The sequence below is a fragment of the Adiantum capillus-veneris genome, chromosome 25 (assembly GCF_014529385.1).
Source record: "Adiantum capillus-veneris isolate H3 chromosome 25, ASM1452938v2, whole genome shotgun sequence".
Lineage (NCBI taxonomy): Eukaryota > Viridiplantae > Streptophyta > Polypodiopsida > Polypodiales > Pteridaceae > Adiantum > Adiantum capillus-veneris.
The window spans coordinates 81,236,273-81,264,258 of NC_140955.1; the positions used below are offsets into that span (position 1 = coordinate 81,236,273).

At 45.7% G+C, this 27,986-nt stretch overlaps 1 protein-coding gene and 1 pseudogene across 2 annotated transcripts; one reads left to right on the forward strand and one right to left on the reverse strand.

The window, feature by feature from the left end:
* LOC147425164 (nucleoporin) lies at positions 1–27,986 on the forward strand. Of its 2 annotated transcripts, XR_015186339.1 has the most exons (9): positions 1–2,968; positions 3,052–3,308; positions 20,254–24,299; positions 24,375–25,080; positions 25,160–25,785; positions 25,872–26,016; positions 26,105–26,186; positions 27,613–27,814; positions 27,941–27,986. XR_015186339.1 is itself a non-coding variant. In XM_086499471.1 (8 exons), exons 3-8 carry the CDS (start codon positions 21,558–21,560, stop codon positions 27,713–27,715), a joined length of 4,404 nt encoding a protein of 1,467 aa, XP_086355597.1. In that variant the 5' UTR covers positions 1–2,968; positions 3,052–3,308; positions 20,254–21,557; the 3' UTR covers positions 27,716–27,980. The 2 variants fall into 2 exon arrangements, 1 of the variants encoding a protein (XP_086355597.1); XM_086499471.1 differs by having other exon boundaries at positions 27,613–27,980.
* LOC147425165 (uncharacterized) lies at positions 15,643–17,189 on the reverse strand (annotated as a pseudogene).

Sequence of the window (27,986 nt, forward strand, 5' to 3'; positions counted from 1 at the left end):
CTGGAACAGTTCCGTCTAAAGAAACAAGGAAAGGGCAGTTCATCAAAGCAGCACAAGCAAGAGACAGACATAGAGCATGGTAGACCAATGTCTGAAGTTGAAGACGCATCTTACAAGGGCAGAAAATCAAAAATTAATGCCATAATCAGTGATTTTGAGGCCATTAATGCTAAAGGTAACATGACACACACTTCGACTGATGATCGAGGGGCTGCAAATGCCAGATCTGGCGATGAGAGCAAAGGATTACATGAATTGATTGTAGAGGAATCAGTAGGCAAAGCGTCCCCAATCAGCATAGAGCGCAACTCTGCAAATGATGTTGGTATTGGTTTTGCACACACTTCCCACACCGAAAGAAACACTTTGGGGCAATGTCCAGTGGCTGGAGAGGAGATGCCGGTAGCTGGGAATAGGGAGTTTTGCTCAACACTGGACTCGTCACAGATGCAGCCACCTAGTACAGGTCAAATCAGGAAACCTTTAGAGCAAGATCATTTGGACTTTGCCGGAGCTCCTGCTTTGACAATAAACGTGGCAGATCTAATTGCACCAGACTTCAATAGAATTCATAATGTCGCAAATGCTGAACACAGGACTCTAGAGGGAAAGAACAAGAACACATTATTGAGTTCTGTGGAGGCTTTTCAAGCATGTGACAAGGAACAAAGTTCAGGTCTAGAGCCATTGGCAGCTAGCATCCCTTCTTACCTGATTAATGACTGTCATGATGTAGCAGTTGTAGAAATGAAGTCTGAACATGGTGATGCGATACTTGCAAGTGACAATGCTGAGGCTGTTCCCCCTGATTTAAGCTATTCTTCTCCACAGGTGCTGACTTCTTCACAGTCAACATCAGGAAGGGATGGGGGGGATGCATCACGGCGATCATGGCATGATGTTGACACTTGTGATATCGAGATGATGACACAAAGTTCTCCTACTGCCACTGAGACTTTGGAGATTGTGGGGCAGGTTGCAAGCAAGGAGGAAGAGCCATGCGTCAGTGAATCAGGTGAAGGAGCACATTCAGTGATTGTATCAAAACCAGAACCCATGATCATTTTTGAGACTGATGTGGTAACTACTTCATTTTCTGAAGTTGATTCCGCTCTTGCTTCACAGACTGCCTGTCTACAGAATGTGCCGGATAGTGTTGACCAGCCATCAACTGTTAAGTTGGATGTGAGCATGGTGAAGGCATTTCCAGAATCAAGCTTGGATCACAGGGGACTTGTTTCAAGTACTGATCATGGGTTTGAGGGTTCAGAAGATGCTGTCACAACTCCCACTGTAGAGAATATACCAGAGTTGTATTGTAAAGGCTTACCTAATGAGTCAGTTCCGAGTGACGTTGGTGAATTTGAGGGTTCACAAATAATTGGTGGGTTGGCAGTGTCTTTGGAAGAGGTGCCTCTGGAACCAGTCTTGGATCATGCAAAACTTTCTCCAATGAATGATGATGATGGATATAAGGGGTTAGAAAATACTTCCATGAACCCCATTGTAGGGATTCCCACTTATTCACATTCTGAGGGCATAGTTCTGGGCTTAGTCGAAAGTCGCAACCTTGAGAATGCTGAGTTAGATGTTGGTTTGACTGGAGTGCCTCCTGAGTCAAGCTTGGATAGGCTTTCTCTAATGAATAATCTTCTCTCTATTGATGCCTGTTTGGATGGGGTGCCTGTTGTACAGAGGGAAGGTACGCTGGATTTAGTTGGACCAGAATCCTCGGAGCAAGAGGGCTATCAAAATGGGATGCCTGTTGTACAGAGGGAAGGCATGTCAGATTTAGCAAGAACAGAATCCCCAGAACAAGAGGGTTTGGAGGCAGATAAGTCCTTGGATCAAGATGGGATGCCTGTTGTACAGAGGGAAGGATTGCCAGAGTTAGCAGGAACAGGATCCTCAGAGCAAGAGAAGGCAGATAAGCTTTTGGATCCATTTCCCGAAACAAATGTATCTACCACCACTAATCATTATGATAGTTGTACTAGTTCTGGGGACCACCTGTTGCCAAATGGTGCTGACTGGAGAGGGGTGTCAGGAATGCCTCTAGATCCCGAACATGGTGCCTGTGGGTCAGGATATGTCGAAAGCTCCATGGATACTGAAGATAATTTCAGCCCCTTTAGATCTTTGGAGGTTGTCGATGCAGGCCAGACCACAGTGGAGGATCACATAAAGACCGATCACATTGCTGAGAATGCTGATTTTAAAGACCATAGCCCACCAATGAACTCACCAGAAGAGATTGTTGTTTCAGATGCGTCTGGTCTGACAACACATTACTGCCAGAATTTATGTGGAGGCCCCCTCCTTGGCTCCAACAATGGTAGTGGGATTGATGAAGACGAGATGGACAATCCTCCAAATACAGCCTCTCTACCTTCTTCAGTAGTATTGATAACAGCTGAAGATGTCAAAGGTTTTGATGGGTCTATGGATGAGATGACTCTTCCATCATCCGTAGACTTTTTAAGTCAAAATTTGGAAAAGGATGAGAACACAGGGCCTTCTGAGAATTTGAAACCTGCTTTGGAATTCAGGGCAGCATTAATTAAAGACAAAGAAGTTGCAGGAGAGGTTCCTTCAGAGTCAAACAATGGTAACACAGTCATTGCTCCTTCAAGTCGCTCAAATTCCATTGGTGAGGAGACGGTTGATGCTTGTGTTGACGAGAAGCATGAGGTAACCCCTCCCAGTCTGGGTGCAGAGTGTGATCTGGCCACAGTTGAGCAAGGGGAAGAGGATGTGATTGTAGATGCTGTTCGAATGAAGCTAGAAGTAGACACACTCTCTTCACCTTGTAGAAATGAAGTGGAGCAGACACAAAGTGCAGATGTCTGCAGTTGTCAGCCTGATTTAGAGTCCAAACTTGCAAAGCCTTCTGAATTATCCATGAGTTTAGAGCACGTGTTGTCTGCTCAGAAGACTGCAAAACTCGCCGATCATATGGAACTGCAAGGTATGTACAACAAGTTAAAGGGTTGTCTAAATGTCATCCTGGTGTGCAGTTCGTTTTGACATCAAAACTTTGAATGCTTTCAGAGTCTCCCAAAAGGTATGAAGCTGTCTCTCTTCTTGCCAGCCCAGGTCTTTGTGTGGATGAAGCACCCGTTTTTATTAACCAAAATGAGGCTTCTGAAGAGGTTACTGATCCTTCCCTCCTGAGATCCTTGATCGGGGACCTGGATTTGAAGGTTGACTCCAGGAGGATCTACCCCTTAGACACTCAGCAAGTCGGACAGGAAATAGAGGCCTCAGACAACTCTAATCCACCTGATACTTCTGGATCATTAATAGAGGTAGGATTGTCTTGATATTATTTTCTTTGCAATTGGTGGCTGTTAACATTGGGATGTATCCAATTTCACTCACACTTCAAGGCTGTTGTGTTCTAGCTTTTGCGGTCTGCTATCCTCACATTTTTTGTTTTACATGTTTTGGTGGACAGAACCTTCAATGATATCTTAAATGATGCTAGGTAATGGCTGTCAATCAAAGATCCTGTTTTCTGTTCCTTTGAGTTTCTTTGACTGACTTGTGGCTATTGTTAGATATCTGGGCTGAGATGGAGTGTGGAGCCATAGAAATATGTGGCTATTGTGCAAATGGCACACTTTTCTAGGACTAATGTTGAGACAAAACGTGAGTACGGAATTGAAGTGGCCGACGAAAGCTGTGTGAGAGCCCTCTCATGAGACTAACTTTAAATTGATTTTATGGTGCAGCTAAGGAGCAGGTTCAGTCTGCAGAAATCCAGCGTCTGTCTTTTAGATGCTAAGGGGCTGCGGCATGGAGGGCTGGAGGCTTTGCTCAACAACTTGACACACCCAACTTGATGCCAGAAGATCTTTTGGAGAGTAGCACTCCAAACATTGGGAAGTGTGTGTGTCTTAGGGTCGGTTTAAAGCTGTCAGGACAGTGGGAGCCATGCCATTGCTGGGCGGTGGTGGTGTTAGACTGCTGCTGTAGCTGCCAGTTGTGCTTATATGCCATATGGGAAAGAGAGGAGATCTCTTGAGCTCTTGGGATTTAGGGCAGTGGGTGTGTTGCTGCCAATTGTTGTTTGGAGCTATTCAGGGCATGGTTGACGGTTCAAGGGCATGGCATTCGGTGTGAAATGCCGTCATTTTATGTTGTCTGCTGGGGCATTTTTGTGAGCAAGGGCCCCCTTTCAAATGGAAGATCACAAGCTGTATGGCACCATGTGATGGTGCTCTGCAAGCCATTGAATTACTGTTACTACTATTATTATTTTTTTACAGGCCATTGATGGCTTTGATGCCAATGTTAGGCTTAAGGGAACACAGTAGACACCTGTGAAGCTGGCAATGGTGAGAATTAGCACTTCTACCTGCCCTCCTGTCGATCTCTCACCTCTTCTCATGTATTCTACCTGATTCTAATTTCTGGGTCCTCTTGACACATTAAGACACGCTGTTGGAGATATGTTATATCTAGATGGTGGCATTCTAGGTTGCATCTCATGGTTGAATGGCTACAAACGTTCTCCGATGCATTTTTACTCCACTTTGGCCATTTTCAGCTTTTATGTGATCGGCATATTTTTGACTGATGTGGCATATTAATCAGGTATTTATGCCGTATGTCATTATTTTGATAATGTGGCACTTTGTTAAGCATGAGTGAGCCCTAAAGGGGCCCCCCATTTTTTATGTGACTCTAGATTACCTATTGACCCCTTGGCACTCATTCTCAGTTTTCCACTGTATGAGCTCTCTCGTGAGTTATTGAGTTATTGCTCCATGGTCTCTCTCTCTCTCTCTCTCTCTCTCTCTCTCTCTCTCTCTCTCTCTCTCTCTCTCTACAGACGACCGCGACTGAGGAGAGGAGCTACACAACATCGACGGAGACTACAACAGAAGATTCGAGCCATACTCTCTCGACATCCAGAGTGCAGATGAGGATGGATCCTCACCATTTCTTCCATCTTTGTTTCACACACTGTTACATCCAGTTTACCGGGTACCTATTGTATCAGCTGCTACACCCACGTAGTTTTAGATTGTAGTAGTAGTAGTAGTATTTTGTTCCACTTCTAGTTCTTTTCTAGTTCTTTTGTACCCAGACATGGTATTAGATTCACTATTTTGTAACTGATTGGTCTCATAGGTCATTTTGGCCTTTTGAAGACGTTAATATAACATTTCATTTCATTTCATTTCTCTCTCTCTCTCTCTCTCTCTCTCTCTCTCTCTCTCTCTCTCTCTCTCTCTCTCTCTCTCTCTCTCTCTCTCTCTCTCTCTCTCTCTGTGCCGCGCCTCCCCTGCCCTGCTGCCCCTCGCGCTCCCCGCACCTCCCGCTCGCCTCCCCTCCCTGCTGCCCCTCTGCCGCGTCCTGCCGTCTGCACGCTGCCGCACTGGCCCCTTTTCCTCTGCCGCGCTCTGCTCCCATAGTTACCCAGAACAGGAACGGGGAACGGGAATGGGAGGGTCCGGAACGGGACGGGAATGGGGAGGAGGAGGGTAGGGGGGCAGAACGGGAACGGGAACGGGAACGGGGCCGGAACGGTTCACCTAAATTAATGCTTGAATAACCTCCATTCAGCTTAGTCCTAGATAAACTCCTAAACAACCCCAAAACTGCTCCCAAATCTGCCCCCTAACCTGCCCTCAAACTGCACCAAATATGTTCCCCGAACAGCCCCAAATCTGCTCCTAAAACCCCACTTTTTCCCCCCCAAATGCCTACTTTTGCCCGTTCCGCCTCGCGTTTCGCTGTTCCACCTCATGTTCCGCCTCGTTCCCCCCATTCTGGAACACCACCGGAACACCGTTCCGGTTACACCCCGTTTCGGAACGGCGTTCTGTTCCCATCTCCGTTTCGGGAACGGGACTCGTCCGGAACGCTGTTTTGGAACGTTTGGGCCGTGTTCCCCCCGTTCCCTGTTACACTGCCTGCTCCCCCTCTCCTCTGCCGTGCCTCCTCTCGCGCTGCATTTGCAACCCCCCCCCCCGCTCCGCCTGTACAGCCCCGCCATGAGCTGCTCCCCTGTTCCCCCGCTCCCCGCGTAAGGTACCCCCCTCTCTCTACACGTAAGGTACCCTCTACGCGTAGGATGTCCCCCCCTTCCTCTACGCGTAGGATGCCCCCCCCCCCCCCCCCCCCCCCTTTTTTTAAGCGTAGCATGTCCCCCCCCCCTTCTCCTACGCGTAGGAAGTCGGTTCTTTTTTTTTGGAATACGATATCAGATTCCCAGTGTTGTATATGCTTGCTCTAATAGGTCAATTTGGGCTTTTGAAGGCGTTAATATATCATTTCATTCCATTTTATTTTTATTCTATTTATTTTTCCTTTTTTTTTTTTCTTCTTGATACCCCCCTCCCTCTCTCTATCTCTCGTCTGCACTCTAATTTATCATTTCACTTTATTTTATCTTATTTCTTTTTGATACCCCCCTCCCCCCTCTCTCTATCTCTCGTCGGCACTCTCGCAGCTCCCACCCAGCTACCGCGCCCGCTGCTAGTGTGGGTGCACACGTACGCTTAGGGACCCCTTGGCGGACGGCGATCAAGCATGAGGAAGACGAATGATAAAGCCGACCCCCTAGATAATGCCATTCAAAAATGCAAAGAGGAAATGACGGAGACCATTACCAAGATGAACCGCAATCTCTGGGGCACAATAAACATGCTCGAAGGACGTGTGTTGATCCAAGAGAGCAAGATAAGCACGTTGGAAGACCGAGTGACGACCCAAGAGGAAGAGATCGCGTCACTCAAGAAAGAACTTGTCGAAGCCCGATCAAGAAACACATTGGAAGAGGGCGAACTGTAACCCTCAGTAATCGAAGAAATCAACACGATCAAGGAACAAGTACGGGTCATCAAAGAGGGAGAAGAATAGCACAAAGAGATGACGACTTCTTGGGTGGATGTTCTTACCAAAACCCAACAGAAGGCGGACGAAGCCGAGAAATGGATCAAGGTGGCCAAGAAAGGAAAAGACAAGGAGATAACGCCCACGTCCACACCCAACAACATCATTAACCAGACACTAGAGGAGGAGCATAGGAGAAGGGTGCGCGCTTTACATGTAAGAATCTGCGGTCTTAAAGACAAAGGCAATGTGGACGAAGAAGTAAAAGAACTCACAGCCTTGATGGGGATTCATGAGCCGACACACACAAGGGCATGGAGAGTGGGCAACATAAAGAAAAATGGAGGGAGTGGAGAAACCTCAAAAGAAAGAGCACTCATCCTCCGTTTTCCCTCCATGGAAGCAAAGAAGTCATTCTTGAAGAAAAGACCAACTCTTAAAGAGACTGGCATCTTTCTCGAGGATGATCTCACCCTCTCGCAGATCGCTCATATGCAGGAAGTAATGCCGGAGATTAGAGCGGCAAGGGAAAAAGGCAAGATCGCTTTTTACCGAGACGGAAAAGTGGTAATACTAGAGCGACGCTCGACATGACGGTGCGAGACCTATGGGACCACACTCAAAGTAGGTGCCTGAAACTGCAAGAAGGGAAGAGAACACAATTGCGTCCAGCGACTAGAATGTCACTGCGCACACGAGACCGACACCATGTAGGCCCCAAAGACTGGGCCCCTTTCGGTATTTCTTTAATTTAGAGAGAGAGAATTACAAAAAGCGAGTCCTTGGAAGATAACACCTGCATCCAGCTAGTACGCTCCAGATTCTGCAAAATTTCGGCAGCATAACGGTACCGAAATTAATCCGAATCAGTTTCCAAGCTCAGGACTCTATCCCACTGGCGTTATCCCTCAGTCGGGAGCACAAAACAGTAAATTTCAGGTCGTTGTAAGTTCTGGTTCAGTCTTGTTTTTTATCTGAATTGGGCACACAACGGTCCCTACACTGTTCCTTGCACCTTAGGCTTGGTGCCCCTTGATTCTGGAAACATTCCGGGCACAAAACAGTCTCAAAACAGAGTAAAAACAGCAAGTAGACAGTGCTGAATTTACTGCGCAATCGAGAGGTTATCACCCTCTCGTGGACCTGCTTTGGTGCAGCAGCTAGCTACACCGGTTCCTGTGCAAAGAGGCTCTTGCCTCGGCATGAAAGCATATTTCCCCACAGCTGTACATAGGTCAAATGAGAAGCCCACTAGTGGGGCATAACATACTGTACGTAGGGGAGAAAGAGAGCAGTATGTAGCGTGTGGGGCATCACTCCCGTCACCATACTGTGCATAGAGGGCAAGGTAAGCATTCCATAGCTTCTGTATTTGCTACAATCCAACTGAGGCTGAAAATGGCGCCCCCTTTGTTGATATGCAGCTCGTTTTTGCCTCCTAGAGTGGCAGAATCGCTCACAGACTGACACGTCGCCCAGTTTCCGAGTTTGGGCTTTCCCTGCTAAAAATATCTCAACTGGTGCGTCAGTTGACTTGGCAGCAGAGCAATAAAATGTTCCCCTTGTCATTCCAGAGCTAATGATGCGAACACATTTTCCGGTCAAAAATAGCAGTTCCCTAAATTTTAGGAGATGCTTCCATGGCGTCCCTATCGGTCTCCTGATCATACCATTTGACCAACATCTACAATGTGGGTTAATTTACTGGCCCCTTTCAACTTATAAAGTTGCAGTGACTTGACGAGTGGCCCAAATTCCAGTTTGGCGCACACGAGCTTCCATACTCATCAGAATTCAGTGCTAACTGGCCTGGGCAGCCCCTGTCTGACCGACCTAGATCCCCGATGTGAGAAACCCATTTGGCTGTGCAGCCGTTTCACATTGGCCATGCAATGTCCACTTGCACCTTTTCAAGGGTTCCGGGACAAACAAGTAAAAATAAAATAAATATATATAATACTTATTTACGGAAGGCAACAGGAAAAATACACCTCCTGGTGACAACCAGACACTTGGAGCCTATCTACGATCGTACCTATCTTCAAATCAAGAGAGCCCATGGAGCCTGGGAATTATCGCACTATTATGATTGGGCACACACTGGCACGGTTGTATGCATCCATTCTGGAGCAACAGCTGAGTAGATGGGCAGAGAGGGAAGGAATACGTGCAACTGGGCAGGCAGGATTCAGGAGAGGCTTCTCTACTCTTGACCATATCCTAACACTCCCAGCCATCATCGAAGGAGGCAGATCTCATGGGAGACGGATCTATTGTAGCTTTGTGGACTTCCGCAAAGCTTTCGACACGGTACCTAGAGCTAGATTGATGCGCAGACTACAGGAAATGGGAGTACCCACAGAACTCATTTGGGGGATCATGGCATTGTACAGATCAGTAGTAGGGCATGTACGCACCCCGGAGGGACTTTCTACACCGGTTCACTCCACTATTGGGGTGAAGCAGGGCTGCCTGCTCTCTCCTACTCTTTTCGGTATGTATGTGGATGAGGTTTCTGACTACATTGACAGCGATGGGGATAAAGGTGCTCAGTTGGCAGGGACATGGATTCCACTTCTGTTATATGCTGATGACATAGTGTTGATCTCCGAATCCCCAGAGGGAATGCAACGTCAATTGGATGCTTTGCATACGTTTGCCCACGAAAGTGGTTTGTCTGTCAACGTGGGTAAAACCAAGGTTATGGTGTTTAATACCACCCCACAGTGGATCAGGAGGTCAGCACCTACATTCACATACGGCCAGGAAACTGTGGAGTACACAAACGCTTCACTTACCTTGGAGTGGTTTTTAGCGGACCTGCATTCTCACTCAGAAGAGCAGCAGAGACCAGACTTACTAGAGCCCACGCAGATTTGGGGAGACTGGAGAGGATGTGTTCGCATGTTCAGTTTCAGGAGCCCCGGACGAAGCTCTGGCTCTTTGACACCTTGGTGGCTTCAGCATTGCTCTATGGAACCGGGATATGGGGACCTTCACTAGATCACCACGGGAGGCCGGGTCGCTCAGACGGATGGGGGAACATGGAGAAACCTCTCGTCTCTATGATCTCGAGGCTCATTAGAGCCAAGGCATCAGTACCACGGGCCATTATCCGAGCAGAGCTAGCGGCCCCCCCACTTGTGGTGGAGGCGCTCACCAGATTAGTCTCCTTCATAAACCGCACATGGGCACTTCCTAGAGACAGATATGCTCACATAGCACTTGAATCCTCTCGACAGCTAGCCATACAAGGAGATACAACATGCTGGTATGGGGAGATGACATCATGGTTTCAGGCACATGGGTTCAGCATAGATAGGTTGCCACCATTCCATTACTCATTGGATGCACCATCTCTCACCCTTACACAGTCAAAGATCACCAAGCTCATCCGCCAAGACCTGACCCAGCTAGACACCAGGAGGACATGGATACAACCAGCACAGGAATTGGGCACGAAGATGGCTTTCTACAGAGACCACCTCCTCCAGCTTACGGAAGATGGTTTTGTGGCGAGACCCAGATACATGGATACCCACTTGTCTCATGGGATACGATGTGCTATTGGCCAGTTACGCACATCTTCTCACCAGTTGCGGATTGAGATTGGGAGATACAGCGGAGTACCAACAGAGGACAAGACATGTCCCTTGTGTAACATGGAACCCGAGACAAAGCTACACTATACATGCCGCTGCCCCGTCTACTACGAGATACGAGGCCGCTTCCATTGCTTGTTCAGAGAGGGTTTTGGACCACTCTCAAGTGTCATGGGATACGAAGATCAGAGATGTCTGGGTTTGTTCTTGCTCGAGCTGCGCAGACACAAAGATAGCCTGATGAATGGCGAGGCTAGCCAGTCTCAAAGACGGATCACAGACTTCTTCAAAGCAGACACGGGACAGCCGCAAGAGCCACCCCCACAGCAGAGCTCCCCCTCGTCTCACACCAAAGGCACACTGATTGACCGAGTGATTGAACTAGGGAAATCCAAGCGCCCGCAACTGCGAAGAACTACACAACATCGACGGAGGCTACGACAGAAAATTCGGAGCACGCTGGCCAGGCATGCACAACGCCCGGTCAGACTACTAACCATGGAGGAAATTGATGAGATTCGCCAACGACCGATGCTGGATCTCTTGTGATTCAGCTATCCCAACAAGCCACCCATTTTTTTGCTTAGTTTTTGCTTGACTCACATCAACCAACTTAGGACCCCATAGTATATATCTTTGTTTTGTACTGTTGTTAGGTTATTTTGTTACTCTGACTTTGTATCAGATCCACCACTTTGTAACTTTCGGGTCTCATAGGTCATTATGGCCTTTTGAAGACGTTAATATAACATTTCATTTCTCTCTCTCTCTCTCTCTCTCTCTCTCTCTCTCTCTCTCTCTCTCTCTCTCTCTCTCTCTCTCTCTCTCTCTGGCCTTTTGAAGACGTTAATATAACATTTCATTTCATTTCATTTCTCTCTCGCGCGCAGGCGTCCCCCTGTCAGGTCGCATAGGTCTGCCCCTTGCCTGGGTCGCGCAGGCCTCCCCCTTACCTGGTCGCGCGCAGGTTTGCCCCTTACCTGGTCGCGCAGGTCTGCCCCTTACCTGGTCGCGCCTGGTCTGGCCCCTGCCTACTCCTTTGTGCAGGTCTGCAGACTCACGCAGTCCCCCCCCCCCCCCCCAGCAATCTCATCAGCACTTACCTGCTGTCGTGAGCTTCAAAAACAGTGGCAGCATAGAGCAAATCAAAGAGACAAGAAGTTTCCTGGGTCTCACAGCCATCGGGATAGCCACCACGAGCATTCGACTGCATCTATTACAGGAGATTGTATCTGCAGGGGTGTGTGATTTCAGAATTATTCAGCATGCAGGAAATGCAGGAAATTCAGAAATTGCAAGTTTAGCAGGAAATTGCAGGTTCAGCAGAAAATTCAAAAAATTCAGAAATTGATGATTTGAAAGTGCAAAGAGTGCGAATGTATGGGTAAGCATGTATGCATAGTGTGGAAGTGCTTGTGCGTATAGTGTGGTCCCCTTTTTACTCAATCAAAGAGCAAGTGCGAGCCATCAAAGAGGGGGAAGAGCAGCACAAAGAGATGACGACTTCCTGGGTGGACGTTATTACAAAGACTAAGCAGAAGGTAGATGAATGGATTGAGGTGGCCAAGAAAGGGAAAAGCAAGGAAACAACGTCGACACCCACCATTATCAACTTGACCCTAGAAGAGGAGCAAAGACGACACGTGCGCTCTCTACATGTGAGAATTTGCGGTCTTAAAGACAAAGATAATGTAGACGAAGAGGTAAAAGAACTCATGGCTTTGATGGGGGTTCATGAGCCGATGCACTCAAGAGCCTGGAGAGTGGGCAATAAGAAAAATGGGAGCAATGGGGAAACCTCGAAAGAAAGGGCACTCATCCTTCGTTTTCCCTCCATGGAAGCAAAGAAAGACTTTTTGAAGAAAAGACCAACTCTTCAGAAAACTGGTATCTTTCTCGGGGATCACCTTACCCTCTCACAGATCGCTCATATGCAGGAGGTAATGCCCGAGATTAGAGCGGCAAGGGAAAAAGGCAAGATTGCCTCTTACCGAGATGGAAGAGTGGTGATATTGGAGCGACGCTCCACATGACGGTGTGAGGCCTATGGGATTGCACTCAAAGTTGCTACCTGGAATTGTAATGGATCTATGTGTCTTGATATAGGTGCTTTTGAAGAGAGTTTTTCCGGGAAAGACATCATCTTCTACTCTGAGACACATCAGGCCCCTGGGCAGTCTATGCCTCACATTAGTGGATACAGATGGGAGACAGCCTGTAGACAGGAGACACGATCAGAGCGCAGAGGGTGGGGCTCAGGAGGAGTGGCAGTGTTATTCAGGGAGGAGTTGCAGCCATTGATACATATAGCTCGCAGGGATGAGTAAGCTAGGTACATGTGGGTGAGATTGAGAGCAGAGACAGACAGATATCTTTACATTGCTATTTGCTACTTTCCCCCGAGTATGTCAGTATATGCACCACCTAAAGGACAGTCCCCCTTTTCTATCTTGGATGATGACATATGGGAGTTCTCTAGAGATGGTGACATTATCATTCTAGGGGACTTCAATGCTAGGACTGCCCATCATCAGACAGTGTTTTATGATACCTCAGAGGAGATGCTGAGAGAGTTGGATGTTGTGGAGACAGGCCTATCTAGACTATCGCAGGATGGGGAATATACTGAGTATGGACGACACTTGATAGACATGGGGACTGCACATGGATTGGCCATCTTGAATGGCCTACAGAGATTTCCCGCTGCGGGAGGTTTCACATGCTTTTCACACAGACATGGAGCCAGCACAGAGGATTATGTCATGGCACAGTCGAGCCTCATTTCTAGTATCCAGGATCTCACTGCTGGGCCCAGACATGTTGGGGTGGCAGTGGATCATGCTCTTGTGTCGTTGACCATCTCTTTCCAGTTCAGTGTAGCACATAGGCCACGGGCATCTGCCCCTACTCGCTACACCTTCACGCGGGAGACGGACTCTGTATACATAGCAAGGTGGAAAGGTATGTAGTGTACGATACGTAATCAATACGTAAGGTACGTACTTCTGTACGGATCGGCCTTTAAGATACGGGACCAATACGTAACATTTGTAACAACAAAAAGAATAGTGGCTTCAATCTTTTTCAGCCTATACATACTAGTAACTACATAGAGTCTAGAAATAGAAACATCCATTAGATACTGCTTCAATGTCCATTAGATACATCATACTGCTTCAAATATTATCCGTACTTAACTCTTAGAATACATCACTTAGTTTAATTTCAATAGCACTAAACATAAGTCACGATTGCGAAAAGTTAAAACTTGAAACTTCAACATAGTACAAACATGATACCAGATCACATATTGTCAAGTTTGGTTCTTTGCCTTTGTAGGTTTGTAGTAGTATTCATTTTTCGATTTCGTATTTAGCTTATCTGAGGACTTAAGAATGTGTTTCGTTAGAAGTTGTTGTGTGAAGTTTGATTTCTAGGATTAAGTTTTTAAGATGTCTTATCCTTTTTTTTTGCTTAAAGTTGAGTACTTGTTTTAAGCCAAATACGTTGCGTCAACTTATTTTACACATGCCTTTTCTAAAAATATTTTTAAGTTAATAATGTTTTGTTTTATCTAGTTTTGTTTCGTAGCAAACAAAGTGATTTAGTTTGTTTGTTTGTTTGTTTTTGTTTTTCTTTTCTTTTCTTGTGTCCCTTGCTTTTATAGTGTTATGGGTGCTTTATTCCCTCTTATAATTCGTGAGTTGAGACTATTCTGAACTTATGAAGGTATACTTAAAACATCAAGAGTCATACAAAGATGGATGGATACATCAAAGAGAGCGATTGGTCTAGACTCTACCATCAAAAAGACAGAGAAATGGGAACACAGCAAAATGCATCTACTGTCAAAAGTCACGAGTCAAAATCCATCAAAACCACCCTAAATCACTGCTCAAAAGTCACCATCAGATGTAGATGATGATGATGTTGAATCGGGCATGTCTCCATCTGCCCTCATCATCATACTCTGGCTCTGCAACTGTAACAACTGGAGGATCAAGCTGAAGTAGATCCACATCCTCATCATCTGCCGCAACCTGCTCTGAACTCTGAGTCTCAATGAGACGCACGGCCTCATTCGCACGCTTGCGATGAGTGCGAACAGGGAGCTTCCCCTTGCGAATGAGCTCCCGCCGGGTAGTAGGAGGATCTTGAGTACCAGGCTGAAGTGGAATAGTAAATGCTCGGGCACGAGACCTGGTGACATGTCGATCCACACTCGAGCTCTTTATGGAGCTCTCGAAGGATGTCCTCCTGCTCATCTCTAATCTGGGTGTTAATCTCCTCTGTAGTAGGATCTGCCACCATCTTCAAGGTCGTAGGATCCACCTATTTTTCGATAAAAAGGAGCAAGTTAGATAACTTGAGTTTGGACCCAAGACTGACAAACGTCATGAGTCACCACAAAGTTAGCATTAAAAACCACTAATTTTTGACATACCTGCTTTGGGGTCCCCAAAGCGTGAAAACTCCGCACAAGCCTCATGTTGGCTCTGCAATAAACCAACTTCTCCAGCTGACTAGTGCTCAAGCGATTGCGGGTCTTGGTGTGAATCAATGAATAAGCGCTCCAATTACGCTGGCATGCACCTGCTGAGCAATCCTGTGTAATTTATAGTGCAAAGCCAAGGGTAAATCCATCATCCATGCAAGTAGGCTACTAGGAGTCTAGGACCATGGTACTAGGTGAAGATCCCTTACCTGAGAGAGAATTCGAAGAGCGAGACAAGCAAGGTTAGGTAGTCCCGTCCTGCCATGAGTCTGCCACCATGTGAGAGGAACCTTTGAAATCTCCTTTCTCAATGCAACCGCTCTTGAGAAGGATGGCCCAAGGTTATTCATGAAGCTACAGAACTCGGCATCAATAAGAAGCTGGTCCTCCTCATCAAACATAATGCCCACATAATCTGAATGTAGCTTGGACAAGGCAGTGTCCGTGTACAATTCAGGCTTCTTGTAGAGAGGATGGAGCAATGCTGCCATCCCATGAATAGGACGACACATAAACGTCCACCGTGTCTCTACAATGCCTAAAATGTCAGCTCGGTTGCAATGATGATTGTGCAAGCAACAAGAGAATTCAGTATTAAGTGATGCGATTCGCAGATGAAGAGGATTAAAATCTAAATAATGCAAGAGTATATACTATACTTGAAAAATAAAAAAACAAGTCTCAAAAAGATAAGTACGCTCACCGCTCCTCAGATAACTTCGTGCATTTGGTGATGTGGTCCTTCATCTGCTTCAAAAGATGAAAGACCAACCCCAAGGTAGAGCCCTCCATATCCGTGAGACGTAGAAGAACATATACAGGCTGGAAAGCCACTGTGAGACTCTCCACCTCTGCCCAAAAAGACTCATCAAGTACCTTTCTCTGTAAATACTTTGTACGCTCGTCTTGGGAATTGTTCATATTTCTCCACTTTGGATCAACTACTGTCTGAAGCAGTGGATCCCTAAGCTTGAAGAGCCGCTGCAAGACTAGATACATATAGGCAAATCTGGTCTTCGAAGGTCTCACCATGTCCAATGTGCTATGACTCCTGAAGATGGCAAGCGCCTGGTGCTTCTTTCGAAAGAATGTGGTGATCTTTGTTGCATCTGCAACAATGGGCTGCATCCAAGGCAACTTGCCAATGTCCTCCATCAACAAATCAAGACAATGTGATGCACATGGAGTCCACACAATACGCTTGAACTCTCTCTCGACCATCTCTCCCATAGCCTTGCAATTGCTAGCATTATTCGTCACAACCTGTACAACATTATCTTTTCCAACATCAAGAATTGCTTGGCGTATATGCTTGAATATGAACTCCCTTGTAATCTTTTCTCCAGCCTTTCCAGCATCTACTGACGCAACAAGTAAGTACCCAAGCAAGAGGACACAAGGATGTTGATTATGTGACGCCTATGGATGTCACTCCAACCATCAAAGATAATCGTGCATCCAAACTGTTGCCACCCTGCTTTCACTGGGACCAATGCCTTGTCTATCAAGGCTTTTTGCTCAACTAGCATAGTGGTCCGCATCTTCGTATAATCCAAACCACTCCACCCTTCTGTCGGACCAACCTGTGAAATGGCTCACACCATCCTCTTCCACTGATCTGTCCTCAATACATTGAACGAAATGTTGCATTCAATGAGAGTACGAGCTATTTCCATCTCTGCAACCCTCCGTCGCTCCTTTACCAAAGATTGGGCTGAGATGCGAGAAGGTATGGTGGTTTGTCTTGGACCTGTTCGGGGGCGTCCCTCACCTGTAGCAGTAGGCAATACATCCTCCGCATCCTCAGATACACGTGCTCTCTTCCTAGAGCTTGAGGGTTGTCCTGAACCATAACCACCAGCATCCACTCCTTCGTCGGCACCTGTATCAGACAACTCCCCCACTAAAGCATCATGTAATACATCCTGTGTACTTTGACTCCCTCTCACAGAAGATCCTGAAGGAGCCCCTCTTGGATAATGCTCTGCAATCAATTCGTCTCTCAATTGCTGTGATATATTTGGGCAAGGACCACAATTGTTGGTGCATTCTTTGCCTGTCAGATGCCTGATGACGCGGGTGATCGTGCTTGTGCGTATCAATCCACAATACTTGCACTGCCATTGACGCGTGCTTGTCCCTTTCTGCGAAGGAGTGTTGACAATTTGGACAATGTTTGTGTGGAGTGACCAGTTAGCGTTGCTCTGGCGCGGCATGATGAAGCCTGTGCAATGTACATAAAACATAAACTCATGAGATTCAAAAAGTCGTATTGCTTGAGGACGGAAAGACTCGTGAGCACTTAGAACTTGGTAGAACGGAGAGTCTCGCGAGAAGAACGCAGAGTCACGTGAGAGAACATGAGAGAGGGAAGAGGAATACCTTGGAGAGAGTGGGCACAAACTCTGGAGTCTGCAGAAGCTGAGACTCGAGAGCTCCGAACTGATAAATTTGAAACGCACTGCGCAGATGTCTGCAAAACGCACGCAAGGCTGATTCGCTGAGAAATCGCTGATTTTTTATGCTTGAGATCCCTAAGATAAGTGCCCCCTTATCTACAAACTCTCAGCGCTGTCCGACTTGTGAGTCGATTTTTCGCTAGGGAGTCGATTTTTTAAAAAGGTGAAAATTTGCTGTACAGTACCTACCAGTACGTAAAAATTCATACCGTACGGATCCGTACAGTACGTACGAACGGATGCAACCTTGATACATAGATGGGATATACAGACGCTTGTGCATTGAGGAGCTAGGACGACCTCTAGAGGAGCTTACTACTATACTGACACAGACATTACACGATGCAGCAGCAGAGGCATACCCACACATTGAGCCTGAGCAGAGACGCCGTTCTGGGAGCATGTCCCAGAACAGCTAGTATGATGCGGAATGCCGCGAGACTAGAGCTAGACTTCAGAGGGAGGTGCTTTTGGGAGACATCACTCACAGGTAGTCTCGCAGATTGACTTCCGACGCCTAGTGCGGCGGAAGAAAAGGGCATTTTTGGCTCGACTAGAGCAGGATCTTTACCAACTATTCTTGAGTCAGGACTCGTGTGAGGCGTGGCGGCTCTTTCATGAGCAGTCCCCCCCACCATCACCTCTACAGAGACTTGGGGCCAGTACACATCATCTCTGTACACAGTTTCTGGACAGTCGCCCCTCCTCGACCCCCCGATCCATGCCCACACACGTGCTTTTTTCACTGCTGAGATGGTGAGGAAGGCCGTTGACAGGATGAGGACTGGGAGAGCATATGATCATGATGGCTTAGTGGCTGAGCATTTCATGCATGCCAGAGATCTACTAGCAAAGCTTCTAGTAGTTATGTTTAACCGTGCTATGTGTGAGGGCTTACTTGATACTTGGATCCTTTCTACGATTGTACGCATCTTCAAGTCAGGAGACCCTATGGAGCCTGGGAATTATCGCACTATCATGATTGGACACACATTGGCACAGTTGTACGCATCCATTCTTGAGCAGCAGCTGAGTAGATGGGCAGAGAGGGAAGGGATACGTGCAGCTGGGCAGGCAGGTTTCAGGAGAGGCTTTTCTACTCTTGACCATATCTTGACACTCAAGAGCCATCATTGAGGAGGGCAGATCACATGGGAAACGGATCTATTGTAGCTTTGTGGACTTCCACAAAGCATTTGACACAGTACCCATAGCTAGATTGATGCGTAGATTACAGGAGATGGGAGTACCCACAGAGCTCATTTGGGGGATCATGGCTTTGTACAGGTCAGTAGTGGGGCATGTACGCACCTCAGAGGGTTTGTCCGCACTGGTTCACTCCACTCTTGGTGTGAAGCAGGGCTGCCCCCTCTCTCCTACTCTATTTGGTATGTATGTGGATGAGGTTGCTGACTACATTGAGAGAGATGGTGAGAGGTGCACAGCTGGCAGGGACATGGATTCCACTATTGCTCTATGCTGATGATATTGTGTTGATCTCCGACTCTCTAGAGGGGATGCAACGTCACTTGGATGCCCTGCATAGATTTGCCCACGAAAGTGGTTTGTCTGTCAACCTTGGTAAAACCAAGGTCATGGTATTTAATACCACCCCACAGTGGATCAGGAGGTCAGCGCCCGCATTCACATACGGCCAGGAGACAGTGGAGTATACAGAGGCTTACACTTACCTTGGAGTGGTTTTTAGTGGACCAGCATTTTCACTGAGGAGAGCAGATTGGAGAGGATGTGTTCACAGGTTCAGTTTCAGGAGCCTCGGACGAAGCTCTGGCTATTTGACACTTTAGTGGCGTTTGCATTGCTCTATGGAGTTGAGATATGGGGACCTTCATTGGATCATCACGGGAGGACCGGTCGCACTGATGGGTGGGGGAACATGGAGAAGCCTCTGGTCTCTATGATCTCGCGGCTCATTAGAGCCAAGGCTTCAGTACCACGTGCCATTATCCGAGTAGAGCTACTGCTCCCCCACTGGTAGTCGAGGCGCTTACCAGATCTGTCTCCTTCATACACCGCATGTGGGAACTTCCCAAAGACAGATATACCCGCCTTGCACTTGAGTCCTCTCGACAGTTAGCCATGCAGGGAGATACAGCATGCTGGTATGGTGAAATGACATCATGGTTTCAGGCGCATGGGTTCAGCATAGACAGATTGGCCCCCCTTCCAGTACTCATTTGAGGCACCCTCTCTGACTCTTACACAGTCCGAGATCACCAGGCTCATCCGACAGGACTTGGCTCAGCTAGACATCAAGAGGACATGGATACAGCCAGCACGGGAGCTGGGCACGAAGATGGCGCTGGGGATTCCTTGGAGACCCTACAACACGCTTTAGGAGGCTCCTACCAGAGATTTCACTGTGATAACTTGTTTCAAATTGCTGCGTTTCTGCATCAGCCCTCACTTTCGATGGATTCCATCATAGAAAGTCTTGTTTTCTGCCTCCATTCTTATGGGAACTCGCTTCTATTTGCAGCCCTCCTCATTGCAGATGCGATTGGTGGAGTTTTTTCATGAGAAAATGTGGGAAATGTACCTTTTTTTACAGCGACTTCATTGTTGCACTTTCTTCAGCAATGCGAGCTCTGCACTCCCTCATTGCTTGTTGTCTGTTTTTAATGCTCGTTCTATGTGCTTGTATGGCTTACCTCAAGTCATGTGCGCAAGATGGGGCTCTGACAAGGGAGGGGGATGGATAGGGAGGTGTAAATTGATACAATCTTGTATAATGCTGGAGAGATAGGGACATGTTTAAATGTATTTATGCTCCTTTTAATTTTGTATTTTATGCTAACCTAAATATTTTGTATGCTTTACATACTTGCAGGGAAAGGAAGGTATAGAGTCGAATGTTGCTATAAGGGAACTGCAAGACACATTGTGCATGAAGGAGATGGAGTTAGAGAATATGATTGTTCTAATGAATGCTCAAGCTGCAAAGAATCTTGAAGAGCGGGGCATGTTTGTTACATTTTTAATGCATATTATGAAGAGGCTCAACCATTTTGTCCCTCAAGAATCAGTTGTGAATGAATATGCGGACTTACAGTTTAAGCTGTTTGAAGTAGACATTGCAGGGTCCACTAAATTTGAACACTTTATTGAAGATTTTGATCATTGGATGGACAAGATGCAGGAAGACTTGAAAGAAAAGAGGGAGCTTGAAGCCACAAAAAGACTCTTGGAAGCTACGCAGTCTATTAAGGATATTGAGATGAAGGAGCTCCTCAAGCAAGTTGAGGACCTCTCGCAGAAATGCAATGAAGTGCAAAAGGACTCGGAAGAGAAGGAGCAGCAGTTGAAAAGCAGGACGAATGTTTTAGAGGAGTTGCTAGGAGTCAAAGACTCGGACATAGAGAGGCTTTCTGATGTGGTGTCGGAGCTTTCTCGTAAGTGTGAATTGACCATGAATGAAATGGTTAAAGCTGTTGAGGAAAGATTGGATATGGAAGGCAATGTCAAGCAGCTTGAGGCTTTGCTAATAGTCAAAGACGCGGACATTGGAAGGCTTTCTGATGAAGTCTCCGAGCTTTCTAAACAGTGTGACTTGACTATGGGTGAACTGGCAAAAGCTTTGGAAGAAAAAGCTAACTCGAACGGAGAGCTCAAGCAGTTGGAAGATTTACTTTCAGCTAAAGAGGCAGACTTGGGAAGGATGTCGGACAGCCTGTCTGAGCTGTCTCAAAAGTGTGATTTGACTTTAGCTGAAATGTGTAAGGTTTTGGAAGAAAAAGTAAACCTGGAGGGTGAGCTTGAGCATTTCCAGAGTCTTCATGTTGAACGCGAAAGCACGATAGGTCACTTGGAAGAACTAGCTCTGGTAAAAGACACCGAGCTAGAAAGCCTTTCGAATCTGTGTGCCGAACAGGAAAGCAAGATACAGAATTTGGAAGGGTTATTGTTGGGAAAAGACACTGAACTAGAAAGCTTTCAGAAGCTGTATGCTGATGAGAGAGATGGACATTTGAATATGCTAACTCAGGCTAGTGCGTTAACAGAGAAAGTAACTGCTCTTTTGTTGCCGAACAGGAAAGCAAGATACAGAATTTGGAAGGGTTATTGTTGGGAAAAGACACTGAACTAGAAAGCTTTCAGAAGCTGTATGCTGATGAGAGAGATGGACATTTGAATATGCTAACTCAGGCTAGTGCGTTAACAGAGAAAGTAACTGCTCTTTTGTATCCTTCTACTGAAGCTATTGATGGTGGTGATGTAATTGGCACATTGGAAATCCTTGTGGCTTCTTTACATCATCAGTATGAAGCCACTTTCAAAGAAAACAAGGTTCTTGCTTTAAGGGCTGTTGACTCTGGTACTGCTTATGAAGCGGAACTAAAAACTTTGAGGGCACTTGTTTCTGAAAAAGAGGTAGAGTTGGGTCATGCACAAGAAACGGTAGATTTGCTCACTAATGAGCTCAGCATGACAAAGGAGGATGGGGAGAGGAAGCTTCAGGAAGCTGAACAAAAAGCACTCGGAGTTCGGGAAAGGTTGAGTTTGGCAGTCACTAAAGGCAAAGGTCTCATTCAGCAGAGAGATAACTTGAAGCAACTGCTTGCAGAGAAAACTGCAGAGCTGGAGACTTTGGCATTATCATACCAACAAGATCTCCATGCAAAGATAGTAGCTTTAAATGAGGCTGAAAGCAAGGCTAAGCTTCATTCTGAGGCAGGAGAGCGTGTCGAGGCTCTTGAGTCTGAACTTTCGTACATACGAAATTCAGCAAACGCTCTTCGAGAATCCTTTTTACAAAAGGATGCTGTACTTCAGAAAATAGAGGAGCTTTTGGAGGATGCGAGTCTTCCAGTGGAGCTGCAAATCAAAGATACATGTGAAAAAGTCGAATGGTTACTTGAAGCAAGGAATCAAAATATTTTAACTTCAGCGGAAGGGCCCTCTGAGACAGTGGCAACAAGAAGATCGAATTCTTTTGAATTCGCAGAACAAGCCTCTCAAACAGAGGAAATTGAACAGCTGAATAGGAAATGTGATGAATATGTCCGGAAATACAGGGCCATGGCAGAGGAGTTAGCTATGTTGGAGCAGTCTCTTCTTGAGAGAAATATGCTCATTCAAAGGTGGGAAGAAATGCTGGATAATGTGGACATGCCTGCTAGTATCAGAAGTAAGGAACCTGAAGACAAGATCCAGTGGCTTGGTGTAGCGGTTTCTGATGCACATAATTCCATTTCTCATCTTCAAGCAGACATGGAAAGCTTGCAAGCTACTGCTGACACCTTCAGAAACTCTCTTCAGGAGCTGCAAGAACAGAACGCTCTGCTTTCAGGCGAGCTTATAGCAAAAGAAGATGAATTGAGATCAGTTGTGTTGGACTTGGAGGACATGACCATGAAGTTCAATAGCCTACATAAGCCTAGAGATGAAGCTTGCATTCCAGGAGCAGCCACACGAGAACTTGAGCTGAGTGAGAGCAGCCAAGAGGAAAGCCAGCAGCAGCAGCAGCAGTTCCAGATCGGAAACCTGGGTGTATTCATACCTGAGATTCGCATGTTGCTTGGTGAAGTGATGCAAGAAAATGAGGTGGACAAAATGTTTGCGGATGTTTCAGAAAGTGCAGCTTTTGAAACCTCAGTGAAGCTTCTTCTGGAAAACAGCAAGGTTTGGTTGGCGGGGGCAAGAGAAACCAAAGAAAAAATATGTGAACTCACTATGGCCATGAGAAAGGCAGAGGAGGATGGAGAGAAACAAGCAATGAGTTTGCATGAAGCAGTTTCTTCAAAGACCCTCGAACTGAACGGTCTAAATTCACAGTTAGAGGCCTTTACAGTGAAGATTACTTCTCTAGAAGATGAGGTAGATCAGTTGCAAAAAGAAGTGAATGTGAAGACTGAGGAGCTTTCTTTTGTAAGGGACAAGCTCAATAAATGTCAATTGGAGGCCAGCCAGGGAGAGGAAAAGCTCGCCTCTGTTAGAGAAAAGTTGAGCATGGCTGTGAAAAAAGGAAAGAGTGTGCTTCAACAACGCGACACTTTGAAGCAGTCTTTAGATGTGAAGGCTGCTGAGCTTGATCAGCTAAGGAGAGACTATGAAGCAGAATCTGTGGCTTTCACTAAAGCAAAGCAGAGCTTTAAGCATCAGTTGCAGGAGCTGGAGGCAGAGCTGACATCTTCAAGGAAACATGCCACCGCCTTAGAGAAGTCACTACAGGAGAACAATAAAACAATACAAAAATTTGCAGAGGCTCTTGATAAGTTTGCTACATCAGGAGCTCCTCGTTCAGGAGATCTGATGGAGAAGCTACAATGGACTTCACAGCTTGTATTGGATTTGCAGAGGAAGGCAGGAATCAGCGAACAAGAAGCAAAGAAGTCCAAAAGGGCTACTGAGCTTTTGGCTCTTGAGTTAGAAGAAGTGCAAGGGAGAATGGATTCTTTAGCAGATGAGTTGATGCATGCAGAGAAGAACATCTCTCTTCTCATAGAAGAAAAAAAATTGGCTGAAGCTTCAAAGGCAGAAGCAGGATTGCGTTTAGAACATGCCATGGCAAACGTCAATTCACTCCTATTCGAGTTGAGTGAATCGAAAGAGGCTGGGGCAAGCTTAGAGCAAGAAAACAGCTCATTGAAAGACTCCCTAGCAGCTCAAATGGAAGAAATTAGATTCAAGCATACAAAAGCAGAGGAACAGCTCAAGGATTTGACTGATTTGTACAATAAGGTGCATGCTTTGAAAGCTAACGGGTCCATCTTTCTTGGTAGGGTAGCAGACGAGGTCTTCAAGTTATTGGAAGATGTGAAAGGAACAAGGAGTTTGATTGTAAGGATCTCCAGGGATCTGAAGGATCAGGGTTCAGTTACCTTACCCACTGCTCCTGCTTTTGAGGAGAATTTCCCATCTAAGTGGGAGCCAGAGGTATACCAAATAACTGGTGATGTTTTACTTAACCTCTTATTTGTGTGCTAAATTTTCATTGGGTCCAATTGGCAGCTTTTGAATAAGAGGAAGGCGACTCAAGAATGGAAACAGGGAGTCTCAACAGTCTCTATAAGGCTGCTGTGTGAGGAGATGGAGGTCGAGTTAGAGCATTTTGACACGTTCATGAAGAATTTTGTGGGTGCTTTGAACCAAGAATCTACAGCAAATTGTCAATTGCTGTCTGAACTTTACAATGGATTAGGCTCTTTTACAAAGAAAATGGAGATCTTAAAACAAGAGGCAGATTCTGCGTCATCGACAGAATCATTTTTACTCCAAAAGGATGAACAGATTAGAGCTCTGGAGGAAGACTTCAAGCTAGTAGCAGGAAAGGTAAGGTCATGCGTCGACGAGGTGGAGGGGCTGAAAAAGCAGTTTGGAAGTTCCATATCACCAGTTGAGGGTGGACTTCCTTTTTCCTCCAATGAAAGTCTACAGAATCTTACCCTTTCCTTGGTCGAAAGGCTTTCTTCCTCTGTTAAGGACCTTACCCAGTCTTGCCACCAAGTTCAGGTTGAAAGTGAGAAGCAGAATGAAGAGATGAGGTTTCAATTAAAGGAAGCGAAGGATGTTATTGATGCAATGGGTCAACAACAACAGAAAGACAAGCTTAAACTTCAGAAATGTCTAGAGGAGTTTGAGGGGAAGGATGATATTTTGAGCAGGACCAATGAAGAGCTGTGCTCCTTGCATGATATTGTGGCAACAAAAATTCAGGGTAAACTTGCTAACTCCAATAAACTGAAACATAATTTTGGTTTTGCCTGTTTTGTTAAAATTGTAAATAATTTTTGCAGACGAAAAAGCTCTTATGGAGGCCTTAGAAAAGGCAGAAACAAAGATAGGACAACTTTCTGCCAGAGTGGAGGAGTTAGAGAATGCAAAACAAGAACTTGAAGCTTCTCTTGGGAAGGCATCAAACCGATTCTACGCCACAGTCAATAATTTCAATAAGTTCCAGAGCCTTTCTGAAAAGCTTATTGAGGAAGCTGAGAGTTTGCATCTGTTACTAGAGGACCGTGATGCACAAATTTCCCTTTTGAAAGATGAAGTTTCCCATAAAGCGAGCGAGGTGACTGATTTGCAGAAGTTGGTTGATGAAAGGACCACTGACTTGTCCCAAGTTTATCAGCAAATAGGAGGCATTGTAAATAGAGAAGCTTCTAATGGAGAACTTCTCCCAGATCTAGGTAGAAGAAGGGAGATGCTTGAGGTGCTTGCCATGAGCGAACGAGCTGGGTCAGAAAGCCTGCGAGTGCAACTTGCGAGAAAAGATGCCTTGCTGCAGGATATTCAATTAAGGCATGATGATTTGGCAAGAAAGGTGCATGTTCTTGAATCATCTGTTCAGGAGAGTCAGAGGTTGATGGAAGAAAGAGGCACTGCCGAACATATGATGATCTCTGTTGAAGCGGAAGAAAAGGTATTCACTTTATATTGTCTTTTAAACGAAGATGGAAAATGAGCAGCACTAGGCCCCAGTTTAAATACTTTTAGTGCATTTTGTAGGGCAATAGGGGAAAGCATGCGACACCCTCGGTTGCTCTTGTTTCGCATGGCAGGGGTGGTCGCAAAGCTGTTGCAGATCATTCAGCCCTTGATGTTGATACCGAATCAGCCAGATTATTGGCTGATGTAGATGATGAAGACAAAGGTATGTTTGTAAGTTTTTTTGCAAAGTGAGCTTTTGTACCAGTTTTTTCACTCTTTTCTTATATGGAAAATTATCTGTTTGTATTCAGGCCATGTGTTCAAGCCTTTGACCTCATCAAGATTAGTTCCTCGGGGCACTCGTATTCTGGTCGATCGGTTGGATGGCTTCTGGTAAGACTGTTCTGCTGCCTTCACAATTCTTATAGTTCTAAAGTACTTGAACAAGGTGATCATCAAAGATCACATCAGCATGTTAAAACTTACTAGTTTCCCAAAAAAGTGTCTTAGAGCTTGGTCGTGCTCTCGCGAGCGGGGGGTGAAAAAGAAACTAGATTGCTTAGTGTGAAACATTTTTCAAACGAGAAATTTTCACCTACTGTTGGCCTTTCTGATTGGAGCAAGCTCTGCTACAAAAGAGGAGGGATTACATTTCAGAAATATAGCTTAATGCCATCTTTCTTCAAGTACTAGTGCAGGTCAAGCAGTTCTTTGATATTCACACAAAAGGAAATAGAAATGGAGTTTTTCTTCCTCATTCCCCCCACTGGCTGTTGGTGCGACCTACCTCTTAGCTTACAATAGTACCCTGTAGGAGTCCAAAAACCCTAGCTGTGAAAAAAGGGAGTAGGAATAAAATGCTCCTTGTTAATTCTTGAAGGAATTAAAAAGTTACAAAGACCATAATAAAACATTTGAATTGCCTATTTTATCAAGCCTTAAGAGTGCATGTTTAGGAAAATGATTTGCATTAACAATAAAGAAAAAGGGTATATAGGCTGACTGGTTTGAGGTGTTATTATTCTTTGAAGTTCAAGAATCGAAAAGTCAGAAGGCATGGGATTATCTATTTAAGAAGCTGTGGTGTTAGTAATTTCTATTTTTCTTAATATATTTCCTTATTGTTTCCTCAATGGTATCCATCAGCTTATTTACATGGTATCCACTAGAATATCTATTGAGTTTAATTTTGAGTAGAGCCATCGGAAGATTGAGATAGTAAGTAGGGCATAATAAGGGAATATGTACAACGGTGAATGCAAACCGCTAGTGAGTGAGCTGGCAAGATAAGTGACCGTCACTCTTGGTAGCTACACCATGTGGCTGACATCTAGCTGTAGTACCACTAGTGATGATCCTGGTGTCTGCTACCTCATGCTAGTGATAAATATACTTGAGAAGTCATCCACGTGTACCATGTGTGGAGCTTGATATCACAACACTTCAGTGTGCTGTTCCGGTTCAGCTCCTCCAAGGTCGTGCATGGCGGTGGATGGTTGTTCCTCCATCACCACGTGTCCCCTCTTCATGCACTATCGAAAAATGCATGTGATGGTCCTATCTTGAGCAAAAGAAGAGAACACTTGGAAGCGTTACATCTGTTATATCAAAACTATTCCTGAATATTTTCAAGGTTGTTGCAACTGTTGAGATTGGTGTGCAGATAGAATAAAAAAATGATGTGATTTTAAAGTGGGAATTTTTTAAATCAGCTGTTTTTCCGATATGATGCAGCGTGTGAAAATATGTCAGATGAGCATGTGTAGATACATATCAAGCATGGCTTTCTTATGTTCAGATGTTTTCGTCGAGCTTTCAGGGTTTCTGGAGAGAGATTACTAAGGAGAAAACCAGGGGCAAGGTTGGCTGTAATGCTCTATTGGCTGGTGCTAAACATTTGGATGGTGGCCACTTTGCTGTGAGGAAGCAAGTGCAGAACTTAGGGAAGCATGTCATTGGCCGATTGTGGGTGCCGCAACAGTCAGCAGGGATTCGCTTTGAATGTGCTGGTTTCATAAGAGGTATGAGTGTGGGCACATTGGACAAGATAAAAAGAGAGCATAGTAACAGTGCAAGGTATCTAACCCTTCGAGAAAGATGATTGATGCCAGGGACCCTCCGCTCAAAGAGGGTTTTTTTTTCTGCAGGGTTGCAGAGCATACAGAAGATTCACTAATTAGTATATTTTTGGCA